This window comes from Curcuma longa, unplaced genomic scaffold, assembly GCF_044706935.1.
Source record: "Curcuma longa cultivar G26 ecotype Majalengka, Jawa Barat unplaced genomic scaffold, ITB_CL_G26_1.1 contig_25569, whole genome shotgun sequence".
NCBI lineage: Eukaryota > Viridiplantae > Streptophyta > Magnoliopsida > Zingiberales > Zingiberaceae > Curcuma > Curcuma longa.
Window position 1 is genome coordinate 114,040 of NW_027432811.1, and position 18,486 is coordinate 132,525.

Genomic DNA, 18,486 nt, shown 5'->3' on the forward strand with positions numbered 1-18,486 from the left:
CATTTATACATATTCCACCTCAACTGTTCATTAGAGCTTGAGATTTATAGAATATCTAGTTACTAGAATTTTCTAGGGGCCCCTCAACACCAAGGTGGTAGTCACTAGAATGTCTAATAAGAATGCAATTGCAGAAATCTATTCAGAATCCAAATTGCTGAAATAATCTTCCCTCTTTATTCTTGTGATCTTTATGATTGTGATCCATAGTCCTGGTAGCTCACCTGCATATTCGTATATAACACATCTGTTTTTCCATTTTAGAGAAAAATAGCAGGGAGATGACTCGTAAACCTGTAGCACAATATCAAACCTCAAGCATAGAAGAAATTGAAGAAATGAACCAACCTCAGAGTTTTGTGCCAGCAGGTATACTACTGTATCAGTTTGCCACCCTATTTGCATGCATGCCCACCAATCAAATATCCTATCAGCCACCAATAGGCTCACAACACATGGGAGCCCCAAGAATTTGCATCAACATTCTAGAAACAAATCTTGCATAATTAATGTGATGCTGCTTTCCTTTACTCAACAACAGTATTCTGCTTTATCTTAGTGCATGCATAAAGCCTAGCCAATGGTCTACCCCACAAGGAAGTATACAAAAATGATGTCACGAATCCAGTGGATTGGTGCTTGTCAGTGTTGTCTAGGATCTCTACTTTTCCCTTGTTTAGGGTTTATGGAAGAGGCCTCATCATGGAACCCACTAGGATCAACTAGTGACTGGTGACATTAGATTTACCTTGCATACTCAGAAACCATTTCTCTGCCCAAAACTTTATGCTCTTAATTTGCATCCGACAGGCAAAAAGATTAAACGAGCTTAATTAGCTTGCTGAGAGTGGTTGGTTAAGCTTAGTGAAACTTCAGAAATATATCAAGAAACACAGAGGCATCTGAGTATCTAAAGTAAATCCATTTTGTGAGCATTGCACAATTCCATCTGCTTTGTGACATTAAACTTCACCAATGTCAATGATTTAGCAGTGCAAAAGCAGCAGCAGCATTAAGTTAAGCAGGAGGGGGTCAGCAGGCACCCTCCATTAATGCTATGCAAGTGCTCGACAAAGGTTGGATCTGACTGGAATCCGCTTTTGGTGAGAGGAGAACAAGATCCCCCAACACTTGGGGAATTTATGTAGCCCAGTTGCGTCCTTGTAGATCTCTTAATTGAAGGTGGAATCGGCCATGGAATCCAACGTTAAATTGCAATGGCAGCTGATGGATCATTTTCAGTGACTTCACACGGCTTACGACTACTGATGGCCGTACGTGTTTTTAAATTTTCTTATACAACTTAAATTTCAATTAAATACTGTCTTAACCACTAAGTAAAACTTCCAAAATCAGTTAAAGTCTTGTAAGTTTTTGTTTGTTTTTTTTGGCTGTGTTTTGGCAAGGTTGGTATGATTATAATAATATTATTATTCAGGTAGATGCTAAGAGAAGATGAAGTGACAAGAGTTTAGTAATCTTAGGGGGCGCTTGGTATACATTCGGTAATGGGAATGAATATTATTTCCATTGAAGGGTTAATGACAATGGAAATGATTACCTGATTTTTGGTGCTTGGTATAGATACTGGAATGAGTATTATTCCCATTAATGTTGTTTGATTTGACTCCATAGAGAATCAGTCCAACGAGTTCGCCGTCGATGTTGTTGTACTTAAAGTCGTCGAGCACGGTGACGCGGCAATCGTGGGAGGAGAGGAGGCGGAGGTGGAGGGGATGGGCGAGGAGAAGTAGGTCGCCCCATCCCTTTTTCTCCCACTTGTACTCCACAGAGAAGGACCGGGCGAAGGAGGCTTCGCCGGAGATCGGATAGCAGGCGCTGAACTGATTGAGGACTGGCTCATAGGCGGGATCAGGGAGAGCTGCGAGGCGCACGACGCCGGTGAAGCCCAGGGCGAAGAGCAGCGAGTTGCCCTGCTGCGTGAGGTGCATCGATGCGGAGGAGTAGCAGAGGAAGGTCTGGCCGCTGTTGAGGCGGAGAGTGCGCTTGGTGAAGGAGGCGTTGGCGGAGACGTCAATGAAGGCGTTGACGGAGGAGATGGAGATCGTGGTGGCGGTGGTAGTGGTGGAGCAGGTGACGAAGGGGCTTCCGCGGACGAGAAAGAACCGAAGCGAAGAGGAAAAAAGCTGCGCGCGATGGGAATGGGTTTAGCGATAACCGGGGGAGGGGTAGGTTATGAAATCAGGGATATCAAATCCTTATTTTGATTTCCATTCCTGTCTATCCAGCATTAAGAATGGGAATGAAATAGATTTCATTCCCATTCCCCTCTCCTAAATCCGCCTACCAAACACCTCCTGTGTTTGAAATTTTTAAAATTCTAAAAAAGGTTTTTTTGAAAAACAAATAAATTTTAAGAGGCAAAATGATTTTTTTTCTTCTTTTAAATATCAAGAAAAAAAAAAGAAAGTGCACAGCAGTTGCCAAAACGTGTGGCACATCTTTGTCTAAATTTGTTGTTTTTGTAGCCATCGTAATCTAAGGCCAAATATTTCCAATGAATGATAAATGATGGTCAAATTTGGAAAAAGACATTGTCAAACGTGAAAAATGGAAATCTAATGTATTTTTTTATTGAATTAATCGCCATTAAATCGATTTATATAAACATTAAGGCAACAAATAAACAAAACTCAATAGTAGGAAATTATTTAGATTACACAAAACGCACTTTGATTCTCTAAAGTGCACCATATAATCCATCGTTTTTAATATTAAAATGAATTAAAAGATAAATTTTCAAAACCAATTTGTTAATCATTATTCGAGCCAAGCTGTTTAGCTATAATTCGAATGTGAATATTTATAAAATACAGGGTTCTGTTTGATTTAAAAAATATGAATATAAGAATGTATTTTTGATAAATGCATAATACGAGGGTGCGATTTGATATATTGTCGTAATTAATTTGTCGTGATCATGGTTCGTTGAAAGTCAAACGACGACCCAGCAACGCCGTGGCCGGCGCAGCTCTGATCAGACAGTCCCGCGTTGAAATGAGAAACATTCTCAGCCGCCAAAGCTCACTTAGATTCTGTTTATGGCGCCTGTCTGCACGAATCTTAAACTAAATCCGAGCAATTCAATTATAGATTCCCCTTTGCTTTCGTCGTTGGGAGTTGGAAGCTATAAATAGGAGGGTTCTCCAGTTGAGAGAAGAGGAAGAGGAACAGAGAAGAGGAAGAATAAGAGGAAGAGAATTGTAATGGCGCTGAGGAAGACGCTCGGTCGCCGATTCTTCAACGTCGCCGCTAAGCTCTCCTCCCCAGACGCCCTTCCGCGTCCTCCTCGGCCCGCCCCCTCCCTCGTCCGAAGGCTTCTCCCTGGCCCGCGCGCCCACGAGCCCAGCCTCCTCGGCCGGTTCCTTCATCGCACGCCGTCCCTCCAATCCGCTTCCCCACCGCCACCTCTTTCCCGCCTCGCGCTTCCGGTGGGGGACGGCCTCTTGGAGAGGATCCGGGAGATGAACACTTCCAGGATTCGGCTCGAAGGGATCCTTCCCCCACCGCCCCTGTCGTCGACGAAGAAGACAGAGGAGGCGATGGTATCCGCAGCAGAGGCGAGGAAGGTGGTCCGGGCGGCGCGGATGGAGGCGGCCCGCTCGCGCCTGAGGGAAACGGGCCAGAGCTGCGTCTCCTACTCCGAGTTCGCTCGGGTTTGCCGGGAGGCGGCCGGAGGGACGGAGGAGGGTGTGCGTCTGGGAGAGGCGCTGGACGAATCCGCCTCCGTCATCGTCTTGGGCGACGTCGTCCTCGTCCGCCCCGAAATGGTGAGTACAACTCCACCCCTGTTTCCTCTGCTTCTAAATGTTAAGGCGCGTCCTGAAGTTGTTCGAATAAATGTGCAGGTGACGACATTGATCCAGAGCTTGATCCGGCCACCAGCGTCGTCGCGGCAGGAGCGAGAGTTGAAGGAGATGGAGGTGGCAAGGTCGGAGATCGAAGCGTCCGCGGAGGCGGAGGTGAGACGCGAGCTATGGGCCGGGCTGGCCTTGCTGGCGGCGCAGACGGCGGGGTTCATGCGTCTTACGTTCTGGGAGCTCTCGTGGGACGTGATGGAACCCGTCTGCTTCTACGTGACCTCCCTCTACTTCATGCTCGGCTATGCCTTCTTCCTCCGCACTTCCAGAGACCCTTCCTTCGAGGGCTTCTTCCAGAGCCGCCTCGACGCCAAGCGGAACCGACTCATGAAGAAGCGCAACTTCGACGTTGGCCGATTCAATGAGCTCAAGAGGGAAATCGGAGGCACCTTCTCTGCTTCTTCTCCGTCCTCCTCCTTCTCATCGCTTTAATGCAACTGCCGTAACAAGAGCTGCATATTGTACCATATCGAAAGCAGAGTATTCAGTCGAACTGTTCCTCATCCTTCGTCCTGCAGCTGGTGATTATTAACTTGGACAAATTTTCGGACAGCTGAAAACAGAGTTGAGCACGCAAAACAGAGAAATCAGATTAATGAATTTTACTAACCAAAAGAACCCTAAGCTGGTGAGAAAATTGCACGAATTATTCCAGAACCAAGAACACATAAAACCACTGACAGAATTACCAGTTTCACAGGGGAATTTTGTCCAAGCAAAGCATTGAGATACAGAGTATCTTAGATTCGCAAGTGTACAATTGTGATCCCCATTTATCATCATCAAAGATCGTGTCGGCTCCATATTAAAGATCGTGCCAGAGATGAATCATAGAACTTGGGTGGGTCTCTGACATGGTAGAACAGGTCAGTGTAGATCCGACAGAGTCAAGTTGACCAGGGTGAAGATCCTGTTTTTTACATGATATCTAGTGTATATCGAATATAGATTAAAATAATTTTTTATTATTAGATTCTTTTATTCTTTTATTTAGTTAATCTTCCTCTTCTTTATGGAGAGAGGAATATGTATGGCGGAGATGAATACGTGTGAGAGATCTTCGTATTGCAACCACATAAATAAAGTCTGCAGGATCTGCCAAAGAAAAATCAAACCGTGTTGGTGGTAAAATAATTTTTTTAATGTTATCTTCTGCTATAAATTACAGCACGAGTCTCTTTATTCGCCACAAAGCCAAAAGAAGAAAGGGAGGTGCTCACGAGGAAGAAGAAGAAGAAGAAGAGTAAGACAGACCTCATCTTCTTCCTTCCTTCTGTTGGTCTCTATTCCTTTCCTTCCCCTTGCTTCGGTAGCAAACAGACACATACGCAAAACAACAGATGGCGGCTCGCTCTCTCGTCGGCGTCGCTGCGTCTCTCAAGAACACCATTGCTACTCCTTTTGCTAGCAGGTTATGAATTCATTATGACCACGTAATTAATACTCACAGGATTGCGTATTGATGTATGTGTTGATTACTACATACAGGATGGGATATGCTGCGGCGGCGGCCACTGTGGAAATCGGCGGGGAGAAGAAGGCGGCGGTGGGGCAGGTGGTGTCGAACTCCACCACGACCGCCGTCGACGCCTCCTATGTCTCAGCGTCGTCCTCTTCTTGGATGCCGGATCCGGTGACGGGATACTACCGGCCGGGAAGCCGCCGGAAGGAGGCGGAGGCCGCGGAGCTGCGAGAGACGTCTCTCTCCTACGAGCAATTGAATTAATTAAGGAGGCGTTGTGCTACTCTGTTTAATGCGATCTATGTTATAAATCTGAAATAGCTAACGAATAAGATTGGAATCTACGATTTATTATATTTGTCAAAACAATATCTATGTAATTTTTATTCCATCGCGTGATGTTAAGCTGCTAGCCAACAGATGATTAATGAACTAGAAAAACTGAGTATTGCTAGTCCTTGTGCTTGGGCTTTTTCACAATCATCACATTGCAATCCGCATGGTGAGCACAGTAATCGCTGACACTACCCAGAACAGCTCTGCAGAAACAGAGATTACATTACAGAGTATCAACTATCAAATCTTGTTCCTTGTTCTAAAAGACACTTCAATGTTCAATCACGTAGCAAAAGGTGAAGATGGTGATCCTTTAATCGACCTCGTAACGATTTAAAAATAAACAAATTTATTAGTTGTGAGTTGTGCAGTTGGTATTGATTTTATTTGAATGGAATTGAGCTGAATGGAGAACCACTGTTCAGATGCCAGTTTGAACATTCTTCGGAATGGAAGTGGTTGCAAATTTCAGATCGAAGATCTCCGATAACCCAACCGTTTCAGAATGGAAATGAACTGATGTCGAACGAGAAGACAAGATGAAGATGAAAGTCGAACACTTGCTGTTAGATCTAGAGTTCTTCCTTCTGTAAAGAAAAAACATGCAAAATGTTTACCATTTGTTCCCTCTTACTTCAATTACTTCCCGGGACTGTTTTCATTCCTCACAGTGTCTCTGCCAGGAACATCGATAAGAGGTCCACCAAAAAAGATAGATCGTTCAGAGTAGTTCAATCTCTCTCCCTGCGATGAAGAAATTTGTCGAGCAGGCCTACTGTCGAAAGTACTAGTTTCTGCAGAACGATTTGCCGAGGGAATCCTAGAGGTTCTAGCATGGACGTCGACGCCCAGGCTTCCTGCAGATGTGGGCACTGAGACAAACCTGCCGGCTTCTTGATCCCAAACTACACATGTTCTCTTGTGATCCCTAGCACCCAAAGGAGCAGGCCTTGGAGCAATCTGAGATGGTCGGCCGGGAAGTGGTGGTTGAAAATTCTGTATGTCAGCAGCAGTGGTAGGACTGTTTAGGCTGCTGGCACTCTGTGTACTGGTCTCGAAATCTTCCCTGCTGGCAACACTCTGAATGCTGGAGTTTCTTAGAGGAGATAGTTTCGCCTCGCTCCTGGATTCTCTGGTCACACTGTAGTCGACACTCAAGCTGCTTCGCACACTTGCCTTATCGCTCGAACTATAGTCAGCATCAAGCACGCGATGGGCATCAATGGGCCGCAGGACTGAGGACGATGCCCTGGCTTTGGCTGCAGCTCTCATTGCTTCATTCGAGTCCAATTTTGCGAGCTTCCAGGCACTGATCTTGACATTTTTCTTCGACTTGTTAGCTCTTTCTACATGCCCAGCTGCATCAGGATCAATAGTCGAGGGCACCATGCCAGGTTCCAAATGAAAGATAACCTCATCCTGTTAACAAAATAGTTATGGGTGATCCAATTATAGCTCGAATATCGACTCAATACGATAATGGAGTCACCTGTCGATCGACAAATACCCGAGGAGGTGTGCACCATATGCCTTTGGATTGAAGGTTAAGAGAACTTCCAATGCTTAATCCAGTTGTTGCTGAATTAGTAGGGGAGTAAAGAGGATTTGGTTCCTCTTCATCTCCTGGTGCCTCGCTCATGGCTCTCATTGCAACAACATATTCGTAGGTAGTAATTCCCTGGAATTGGAGGGAACAAACCATTGATCTTTCGAACTAGAAATTCTATCGAATCGAGTATTGAGACAACCTTTTTTATCAAGATCATGTGGAAAAAGAACAGTTCTCCGAGAGGTACGCATGCCAGCAACGAAACTGCAGTACAACTGGCCTGTGAGAGCAAGGAAACTCAAATATCAGGATCTATGGCATGAACATGCAGTCTGTTCTAGATGTAACTCACAATATCGAAGAAAAAGGGACCCTGGGCAGCCATGCAAATATGATTTGCATAGTTTCAAATATATAAAGTAGAACAATGTAAATTCTTGTGTTTGTTGTACTTTGTGTTATTTTTCTCTGTTGTGATCTTCATTGGATCTCCTAACAAGACATAAAGCACAATACAAGATAGCAACTACCTATTTTAGCATAAGAAGCTTTGACTACCTAAATCAATATATAGAACATTGACAACTACGAAATTGCAAATAGGACACCTATGAGACCAAACTTACCACAACAACCGCAAAAGGAGAGAAGCCATTTCCAAGCTTTTCCTTGATAATGGTCTCCATGCCCTTCTTATCAACAAAGCACAAGACAAGTACAGCGATACCTACTCCACATTCAATTGCAAGCTGAACATGATAAAATACAGAGAATTAGGTTTTACTGATCACCATGAAGTCAGTCAAATTGCGAGTAAAAAAATATTCTACTTACCCAAATGAGACTAGTAGCCATGAGAGCAATGAAGCTATTATAATTTTTCCTCCCCACACAATTGTTAAGCCACTGTCCAGAGTTGTGTAACAGGATGCATATTCTTACTGTCGAGCTAACAGTGAAGGAGATGCTTAAAAGATGCTTATTATAAAATTTTACCCGGCAATGGTGATCAAACCCATCAACACATTTGTCACAGCTTCTGCAATGTTTACTAAATTTACATACCTGCAGGTCCAAAGATCAAAATATGATTTGATAAACCAAATACATAAGCGATACAAATAAGATAATCTGCAGCATTATCCGACAAACAAGAACAAGAACAAATGGATTGGAGAATTCAAAGAAAGAATTCGCCATTTTAGAACACACACCTCAGCGTTGCACAAGGTGCAGAACAAAGCATCTTCTCCACCAGGTTCAATTTCTTCATGCCTGCGACAATCTTCTTTAGCAAATAATGCACATACAAACCTACCAGAACCACAGCAACCAGAAGCCCTATGTGTCCCTATTGTAGAATTTGCTTTGGGATCCCCTGCAGAAGAGGTCCTCTGAATCAGAACACGCCTCCCAAAGATAACCCATGTTATGAAAAAGTTCCATAAAATCGATTCCAAATTGCAGTATTTCAAGTTTTGAATACACACCTACATCTTGCAAATCTGGGCCATTCTGTACTCCATCATCAAACTTCGACATAACTCCAGGATCAGCTGGGTTAATTCGTGTGCATCGCACATACAAAATAAAAACAGCTAAAGCCTGAAAAAAGCAATAAGAAATGGAAGAAAATCTCAAAAGTGAAATTCTTCACACAAGGATAATGGGCACATTTCTATTTGATAGTTGCATTACTGGAAGAGTCTACATACCAGGGGAGTGTAAACGGCAACGAAGGCATATTCAAGGATATCTTTGCCCAGAAAAGGGGCGAAGAAGGCATAGTATGCAACGACCAGAAGGAAGAACACTGTTATAGCAATAACCTACAGAAGATACAATAGATCCACAGTCCTCAACGAGATCCAAGGTATTGGAAGCAAAAATAGGCAATTAACAGTTAATGATCCACGAGGACTACGATTTGAATTTAAATTGAGATAAACTAAACATAACATAAATTTGACCAAGGCTCAAAAGGGAAAAAGCAGGCTTTACAGATTTTTCTCCAATAAGGACGCAAAGAACAAAGGCCATAGACATTCAAAGATCAACATTCTTAGAAGCAATCGACAACAACACTAATGACCTCGAATCCAAACTGTGTAGAACAAGAGTCGCCATTTACCACGCTTAGAGTTTACGAACAGACGAAGAACAGGCACTCCGCAACGGGAACTACAAAGTCCAATAAACCCAGAGATTGCGCAGCAGGTTATCATAAAAACGAGAAGGAGGCAATACCTGGAAGTTATGTGCAGGAAGCTGCCAGCCATGGCGCCTCGCCATTATTGCGGGGAGGGCACTCTCACCAACCCTTGGGATCACATAGAGAGAAGGCGAGTGGAAAGGAGAAGATGCAGAAGGCGAAAATGGAGATTCTTGAGCCCTGAAGAAGGATGGTGGAGAGGAAACGAACCAAAAAGGGACCTCCTTTCAGGTCTCAGCAACGCAAAACCAAGAGGATTTGGTACCCGACTTGCTCAGTAGTTGAAAGCACGAGCTCTGCAACAGACGTTGGAGGGCATGGTCGCTGAGAGGAGCCTCCCTGTCGCTCTCCTCGCATTACGGCGCTTGTGTGCGCACAACCTGTGTGAGACGATGGGAGTGGAGAATAATTCATACTGCCCCCCTCTCTCTCTCTCTCTCTCCACAATGCACGTGGTGGAAGTGGGCACGCATCATGGATGATTCTCACAACTCTACCGCTTAATTTACCATTTTCAACACTGTTTTGGATTCAAAACTGAAGGGCATCCGCCATTGTTGCCTGCATCGATCAGTATAATCTGACAAGAAACGCTAAATAATTGCTTCTTCCACTCGATTACAGTGTTTTCAGATTGACTTACTGCAGTACTTAATAACTGATCTCTCTCGAGGCTCAGTTCCTGCTTTTACGCACGGGCCCAGACAAAATTTGTGAGTGATATCTAGAATCTAGAACGTGTTAAATTGCTGCCAGTTGTTGAGGAATCGCTGCCTTCTTTATTAAATGCTACAGGAACGTAGTACAGCATGCCCCATTTAAGAGCAGTTCTTGGGGATGTTGCCATCTCTGTTCTTCCTGTTTTAATTGAAGCTTTCTTGCCAGTACAAACAAGATTTGAAACCAGACTTACATATTGGTGAAATTTCGTTGTAGTTGAAAATATGACAGTAAATAAAGGATGAAATGATCAGAATAAAAAAATTTAAGCCCCGTTTGCAGCCAGCTATCATCGTAATTAAAGAAGTCCCACATGAACACCTAATCGATGAAGCAGAACATGCAATAGCATTCTACTACAGAATCATATACAGGCTACGTATAAAAGTAGAATAATTAATATACGATCAAATTCATTTCAGACGTATTCAACCTTTCCAACGAACTCCATTATTATGGTACAGACTGCCATGTGGAGATCACTAACAACTAGTTATTAATTTAAAATTAAAAAGAAAAGTAGTAATTGTTAAACTACAATTAAGATGTTTCCGAGAGGACGACGACGTGGTGGTATTCATTCATGCATGCGCAGTCTTCAACTGCTCGTGTCTTCTCTTGAAGTTTGAATTCGATAAAAAAAAAATTAAAATTATTTATGAGAAAGATATATAAATTATAATAATGGGCTTCTTCATGGGCCGATAGCAAACAATTCCAAACAAATAGAGTAGTTATTCTAAAATATAATAATTATCTATATTAAATCAAGTCGCATCATTATATATATTGAAATCCTATCCAAATTCCTTTTTTTTTCATAATTAAATCGCCATAACTCTCCCTATCACGTTCCAAAAGCTATCACTGTCGAATCCCTGTTGTTACGTTCTTGTGTGATTAATTAACTTGTCCTACATAAGTATATATATCTGCAAAAGCATCTTGAGTCAAACTTAATTCTATAATTTGCGTGTCTAACTTGTGCACAGACATAAGACCCTTCCATTTGTATTATTGCGAGAAAAATTACACCTAGTTAATTGTCCTCACTCTGTAAAATTAATCATGTTTTACATAAGGAAAATTTAAAGAGAGAGAGAGACTGAAGAGTTTAATTATTATATTTTGTTCAACTATTCTTTTGGTATCAGTTATGGTCGGTATGATTTGGTCCAGAAAGAAAATTTGATCCGATTAAATGACATGTAAGATAGAAGATTTGATTTCAGAGCTGACTGGTTTGGTCTCATGCCTCGACTCGGCATCCGACTTGGGTCGGGATCCAATACCCGACTTGGCAACTAGCCTAGATCGGAATCCAATATCCAATTTGGCATTCAACTTGGGATTCCACACCCGTTTTCTCTCAAATTCAACTCCGGTTCAACAACCAACTTCGAGCTCTGAACCCCAGTCGCTCCACCGAGTCTCCCCCGACCGTATCATACCTAGTCTCGATCTCAAGATTCGTCTCAACTAATCTCCGCTCGGCTCTCTCTACTGCCTACGCTCCTCCTACTCAATGCCCTACATTACACTCAACCGACTCTATTCTCTGTATTCCCTCATTTAGCTTGACAGGTCACCAAAAGGACACATGTAATCATGTGATATCTTGGACAGTCATCTACCTTGGTAATGCAGTATGATAGCGCAGTCTGATGCCACATCAAGTATGAGTGATAAGATTGAGACCGACAATGATGGATTTAAAAATGTTTAAAATAAATTAAAATATTAATTTTAAAAATAAATTTTTTATATTAAATTAAATTTTTCTTTTTTTGAGATGCTACAACATTCAAATAATAATAATGTCAATGAAATAAAAATATTTTAAATTTAAATAATAATAAGATCCCGTTTTCCTTGTCTAGATGGGATATCACATTTGACAAGATATTCATTGAGAGGATATTTTCTTTAGCTAAGATAAGGCAGTTTCTCCATTGTTCTCTTTTCTAAGTTTATATAACTCCTCTACCTCTAGCGGATACAGGTACACACATGCATAATTAATAAACATTTTCTCTATATTCCCTAAACATTTCCTCCTCCCTTTCTAGGTTAGAATCTGATTTGAATGTCGGAGCGGTTGTGCCAAGGCACTCCTTGATCTTTGCTTTTAATTATCCTCTTCTTCTTTCTTGTAGTTCAAGTCTTGGTGGCACTCCGAGATCCATCTTCTTAATTCGTCAATCTATAAGCCAGGTGGTCTGCTATTCATCTAAAAGACGATCTCAAACAAGAACAATATCTTCAAAATATATAATTAGTCAGCATATGCTTTTGGCATATTCTTCACTCACCGTCCTGAAATTGATTACGTATTCTTTCACAATCAATCGCTCTAAATTCTGCATTTGTTCCCCTGTTTTTTTTATTCCATCTAAAAAATATATAGCATACAGAAATAATTAATTCCCCATTTATATTGCCAGTTTTTTTTATTTATTCATTTATCAAAATAAATAATTTATTTTTCATGTGGACCTACAACAAATTAATATTGCACTATTCTGATACATACATATCTTATCCAACCAGCCAATTTTTTATAATAGTACTGCTGGGCATCCACTCATGCAATTTATAATCATTAATTTTTTTAATTATCCAATGATTATTCTCTCAATTATGGAGCTGTTTTTTCCCTTTCTAGTTCGATCGACACATTTCCCACCTCTAATAAATTTTAAAAAATATATATTTTTTATGATTATAATAAAAAGTATTTAATATTTTTATCAAATTGAAAGATGATAAATATCTTTATTTTAGTATATTTTAGTTAATAGCGCAGCAGTTAGCTGCTAAAATATATTAAAATAAATGATTAAACTTATCAAAAAAATTATATATATAATGAGAATATAAGAAAAATTACTTCTATTTCTTTTTTTTCTCTCTCTCCGTGTTAAAACTGTTCATGATGTATTATTCTCCACCTGATAAATTATTGCACGCCGAGGTGGGTCCACTCAGGAACTTGCCTTTTCATAAGATGTTAAACTTTCTCATAAATCAAACTAATACTGTAAAATCTTTTAAAATGGGGGAAAAATATAAATACAAAAACGAATTATTTACGGAACAATCACTTCACTGTTGTTTGTTCTGTTTTATTAACAAAATGAACAACTTCATTCGAATTATTTGAATTATCCACTTTAAAAATCGTTGACTATTTGTCTATTAAAATAAATTATTTTTGTGATTTCAAAATTTTTAAAAGTAGATTGTTTAGCATAAATAAAATGGATGTTGATTTGTTTATAAATCTAATTATTTACATTTAATTTGCTTAATCAACTGACGGCCAATTAAAATATATATTAAGATGCTATTTTAATATATATATATATATATATAAAAAAAAGAGAGGCTCTTTTACTTGTTTCCATAAACATAATTAACTCGTGGCTAAATGGCAGGGCAGTGAGTAGCAGCAACGCAAGGCTCATCTTTTACCTCACGCTCGGTTGATAAATTGGACAAAATCACTGCCAATGGCCGAGGAATTCCTCTACGCCTCTCTCTCTCCCTCTCCCTCTGGATTCCTCGCGCTAACGCCCTCCGCTGACGGTCCCCTTGCCGGTTTCCTTGATCCTGAACCCGCCCAACTTCGACAATTCGGCGGTCTCAGCTCGACGCCCGCCGAACGCTCCACAGGTGTCGCCGGCTCTCGCCTCGACGTTGCTCGGCTTATCTCCAGAAGCTGGGGACACTTGGGCCACGGGTACTGCCGCAAGGCTGGATTTTTGGCTCTTTCTGTTTGAAACTTCGGTTTTTATTTTGCCTGTGGGATCGTGCGTTCCGTGTCAGGTTCCACTGGTCGTGCTGTAGTGGAGTTTATGAACGCGGAGCTCTGTGGATTTCGCTTCTACTTTGGCCAAACTAGAGTAGTGTTTGTTGCAAGTGTTCGGTAAAAAGCGTCCTCGGGGTTCTGGATTCGAGCTCAAGTGAGGAAGATGACTCCTTTTTCTGTTTTGTTTCATGTCACGGCATAGGATATCGCTTTTTTGCTAAACTGGGAGTTTGGACTTCACGTAAGTATCAGGAAATTGCACATTGTTAAAGGATCAGTGGTGCTTGATGGCGTCCGGTTCTGGAAATGACGAGACGAACAAGGGGAGCATGTGGGAATTGGATCGGAATCTTGATCAACCTATGGACGAAGAAGCTGGCAGACTTAGAAACATGTACAGAGAAAAGGTGTTCTTTAATTGATCCGAGTATTGCCGTAGGTTGTAGAAATATTTGTTTCTTTCTTCTTTAGAATTTAGAAATTTGCTTATAGTTGAACATTAACATAATTGATCCAGTCGTATGCATCATCTTTCATCACTTTTTTTTCTGCATCCACTAATTGAATATATCTTTTCTGAAATATCCATTTTCGAGAGGTCTCACAACCTTTTTGACATTTGTTTCAGTCTATTATGTGATGATTAATAATTGGTCGTAATCTTTTTTAGGTTAAACACCATGTACAAAGTAATTGTAGAAGACTGATGAAAGGGGTTCTTTTAACCGGTTTTCACTACCAATAATTTAGAAATTTGGACTTCAACTTTGAGAATTTATGGTTGTGTTTGAAGTTTGATCCTTGTTTTAGTGAAATTTCTCAACTCTCTCCTTTTACTTTTTACTTTTTTTTTTTGAGAAATAATTTTAGCCAATGATCAATAATTTTCTCATCTTTCTTTATTTTCTGGGTTTGTGTAGACTTGCTTTGATGTTGTCATTTAAGCAATTTGAACTGATGATAGTTTTTTCTGCAGAAATTTTCAGCCTTATTGGTCTCCAGACTTGCATTTCAGAGTCTTGGGATTGTATTTGGAGATTTGGGAACCTCACCACTCTATGTGTTCTATAATACATTCCCTCATGGCATTGATGATCCAGAAGATGTTATTGGAGCTCTTTCCTTGATCATCTACTCGCTCACACTAATACCCCTTCTTAAATATGTTTGCATTGTGCTTAGAGCAAATGATAATGGTCAAGGTAAGGTAACTCTGAAAAGTTTTTGTGATTAAGTTTCTACATAAAGTAACAGGATTCCCAATGGATTTTGAAATTTTAGATACTTAATTTTGCGGAAGCACATGTTCGTGAAAATGGAAGCATCAGGATAAGCAAACTCTCAAAGAAGCATAAGGAAATGAGTCTTGACCTTAAATACTGTTCTGAAAATTTCATGTTGGCCTTTATTTTAGCTCATGCTTGACATTCTATGATTTCCTGTGTGATGTTGGATCCTTCTCCATCTTTTTTTTATAGTTTTTTTTTCATGCAGATAAGCTCATTAAATCAAATAGAGTGTAGAAGTTCCTTAGAAGATTTACTCCATGTATCAGATTTGTATTAAAATTTTCATTGTATCGCTCCAAAACTGTAATGCTGAATTAAAGTCAAAATAGTCGTCTTACATGTGTAAAGTTCACTTATTGCTAGTATTGTTCATCGTGATTTAGACAATCCAGTACAAAATTGCTATTTTATCACATCAAAAAAATGTGGGAAAGTAGTCTTAGGATCTTTTAGTTCTATAGTATTTTTGATGCTCTATCGTGTATTAAATATAAAATCTTTATTTCCTCATTCAGGTGGTACCTTTGCACTTTATTCGCTTCTTTGCCGACATGCAAAGGTGAATACTATTCCTAACCAACATAGAACTGATGAACAACTTACAACTTACAGTCGTCATACATTTGATGAGAAGTCACTAGCTGCAAAAGTCAAGAGATGGTTAGAGTCACATGCTTTTAAAAAGAATGCTCTGCTCATTCTTGTTCTTGTTGGCACTTGTATGGCGATTGGTGATGGGATTCTCACTCCTGTCATCTCAGGTGACACTCTTCTATCATATTTGTAGTGTTAGAATATTTCTTCCTGGCCATTTTTGATCTGTTCGGCATAATGTTAGTGGTGTAGTTGTTTGTTGAAGTGTTTAGATAGATCATTTTTCTATTTATTCAACATGGTTGATATTTTTTGCAGTTCTTTCTGCGTCAGGTGGCATAAAGGTTAACCATCCAAAGATGAGCAATGGTAATTCTGCAACCTTGAGTTTTTTTTTTCTTTCCCCCACAGTCTTCTTCAATGAAATGCTAACTCATAGATGCTATAATGGAAAACAAAAGGTCAGAAAAGAATCTTTATTTAAGTAATTTGGGCAAATAGATGCTTCTGAACTTTTCACTGTGAAAATTTTCATTTCACACTCAATTTCTGATTTCCTTCAATACTTCAGATGTTGTCGTGCTTGTTGCGGTGGTCATATTAGTTGGTTTGTTTAGCATGCAACACTATGGTACTGATAAAGTTGGGTGGCTCTTTGCTCCTGTTGTGCTCATCTGGTTTCTATCAATTGGAGCCATTGGCATTCTGAATATATGGAAATACGACAGCTCGGTTCTGAAGGCTTTCAATCCAGTTTACATCTGCAGATACTTTAGACGAGGGAAACGTGATAGTTGGATGTCACTAGGAGGAATTCTGCTCAGTATAACAGGTTCGCTCTTGCTTAGATTCACACAATGCACGTTGGTGCTAGTGCTCTACACTTTTGATTATGTTTGGAAGGCCACTTTTGTCTGTCCTTGTTTTGTTTTGCAGGAACAGAAGCATTATTTGCCGACTTGTGTCACTTCCATGTATTAGCTATTCAGGCAAGTAGTAGCATTCTGTAATAGTTATAGCTACATCCGTTGAGTTTCTTTTTGCTAATACCATCTTTTCATGCAGATCGCTTTCACTGTAATTGTGTTCCCTTGTCTTCTATTGGCATACTCTGGGCAAGCTGCATATCTTGTTCATAACAGAGACCATGCTCATGATGCTTTCTACAGATCCATTCCAGGTTTCTTGGCCTTCAACCTACCATTTGCTTTCCTCCTTTTTCAAGTGTTTGTTGTGACATTTAGTTTCTCTAGATGGAATACACTGGCCTATGTTTATCATAGCTACAGCAGCAGCAATTGTTGCTAGTCAAGCCACCATCTCTGCAACATTTTCTAACATCAAACAAGCTCTTGCGCTCGGTTGCTTTCCCAGGGTCAAGATCGTGCACACATCGAAGAAGTTTCTCGGTCAGATATATATTCCAGACATCAACTGGATTCTTATGATTCTCTGCATAGCTGTTACTGCTGGATTCAAAAATCAAAGTCAGATTGGAAATGCATATGGTAAGCTGTTGGTCATACATGATCTCTAGTTCCTTGTCCACTGAATCTCTGTTTCTTCTTCTGGATATGCATATTGATTTCCTTGGTCTCGAATCTAGAATAGATGAATCATAATTCTGACTGTTTATGATACTGAAGACATTCTTTATCATGGAAAACAGGAACCGCAGTTGTGATAGTTATGGTCGTGACAACATTTCTCATGATCCCAATCATGTTGCTGGTCTGGCGAAGCCATTGGCTCCTGGTCTGCATTTTCACTGCTCTATCGTTGTCCGTGGAGCTTCCTTACCTAACTGCTGTGCTTTTCAAGATAAATCAAGGAGGGTGGGTGCCTCTCGTCATCGCTGCCACATTTCTCGTGGTGATGTACGTTTGGCACTACGGCACAGTGAAGCGATACGAATTCGAGCTGCACAGTAAGGTGTCCATGGCGTGGATACTTGGCTTAGGTCCAAGTCTTGGTCTCGTCCGTGTTCCTGGAATGGGGTTTGTGTACACCGAGCTCGCCAGCGGCGTCCCGCACATCTTCTCCCATTTCATCACGCACCTCCCTGCCATCCACTCGGTGGTGGTTTTCGTTTGCGTCAAGTACCTCCCAGTCTACACCGTGCCAGTGGAAGAACGCTTCCTTGTCAGAAGGATAGGGCCTAAAGACTTCCATATCTTCCGCTGCATTGCAAGATACGGGTACAAAGATCTTCATAAAAAGGACGATGACTTTGAAAAGATGCTGTTCGATAGCCTCTCTCTCTTTGTTCGTTTAGAGAGCATGATGGAAGGGTATTCAGATTCAGAGGAGTACAGCTTACCAGCACAGCGGATGGATTCAGCCGTGGATCTCAGTTATGCATCTTCTTCTGATCTTATCCAACCTGCTCCATCTCAGGGAACTAGTCTGGTGAGGTCGTCGGGACACACCAGTGCGACGCCCGGTGACGAGTTGGAGTTCCTGAACAGGTGCAAGGAAGCAGGGGTGGTGCACATTCTCGGGAACACCGTCGTGAGAGCCCGTCGAGAATCCACGATCGTAAAGAAGATTGCTGTGGATTACATATATGCTTTTCTTCGGAGGATCTGCAGGGAGAACAGTGTGATCTTCAACGTTCCTCATGAAAGCCTAC

At 41.0% G+C, this 18,486-nt stretch overlaps 3 protein-coding genes and 1 pseudogene across 7 annotated transcripts; 3 read left to right on the plus strand and 1 right to left on the minus strand.

Moving 5' to 3' along the window:
- Nucleotides 1-3,201: 3,201 nt before the first annotated feature.
- On the plus strand, nucleotides 3,202-5,000 carry LOC141818634 (calcium uniporter protein 2, mitochondrial-like). Its single transcript, XM_074706086.1, has 2 exons — nucleotides 3,202-3,791; nucleotides 3,870-5,000. The coding sequence occupies exons 1-2, from the start codon at nucleotides 3,228-3,230 to the stop codon at nucleotides 4,311-4,313; spliced, it is 1,008 nt and encodes a 335-aa protein (XP_074562187.1). The 5' UTR covers nucleotides 3,202-3,227; the 3' UTR covers nucleotides 4,314-5,000.
- Nucleotides 5,001-5,076: 76 nt separating this feature from the next.
- On the plus strand, nucleotides 5,077-5,720 carry LOC141818635 (late embryogenesis abundant protein Lea5-D-like). Its single transcript, XM_074706088.1, has 2 exons — nucleotides 5,077-5,292; nucleotides 5,370-5,720. Exons 1-2 carry the CDS (start codon nucleotides 5,222-5,224, stop codon nucleotides 5,605-5,607), a joined length of 309 nt encoding a protein of 102 aa, XP_074562189.1. The 5' UTR covers nucleotides 5,077-5,221; the 3' UTR covers nucleotides 5,608-5,720.
- Nucleotides 5,721-6,283: 563 nt separating this feature from the next.
- On the minus strand, nucleotides 6,284-9,766 carry LOC141818648 (putative protein S-acyltransferase 19; annotated as a pseudogene).
- A 3,850-nt stretch (nucleotides 9,767-13,616) lies between these two features.
- Nucleotides 13,617-18,486, plus strand: LOC141818649 (putative potassium transporter 11; the record flags this gene model as incomplete). Of its 5 annotated transcripts, XM_074706100.1 has the most annotated exon segments (11): nucleotides 13,617-13,902; nucleotides 13,989-14,125; nucleotides 14,218-14,406; nucleotides 14,948-15,173; nucleotides 15,776-16,021; nucleotides 16,173-16,223; nucleotides 16,426-16,686; nucleotides 16,791-16,843; nucleotides 16,920-17,034; nucleotides 17,108-17,362; nucleotides 17,524-18,486. In XM_074706100.1, coding segments are annotated over 9 exon segments (2,299 nt in total), but the record flags the coding sequence as incomplete, so codon positions are not given.

Excerpts from the sequence above, each read along its gene's own strand:
- LOC141818634 (XM_074706086.1), top strand. The coding sequence starts at position 3,228 with ATGGCGCTGAGGAAGACGCTCGGTCGCCGATTCTTCAACGTCGCCGCT. Across the intron at positions 3,792-3,869 it reads TCCTCGTCCGCCCCGAAATG|GTGACGACATTGATCCAGAG; the intron begins GTGAGTACAACT and ends ATAAATGTGCAG.
- LOC141818635 (XM_074706088.1), top strand. The coding sequence starts at position 5,222 with ATGGCGGCTCGCTCTCTCGTCGGCGTCGCTGCGTCTCTCAAGAACACC. Across the intron at positions 5,293-5,369 it reads GCTACTCCTTTTGCTAGCAG|GATGGGATATGCTGCGGCGG; the intron begins GTTATGAATTCA and ends TACTACATACAG.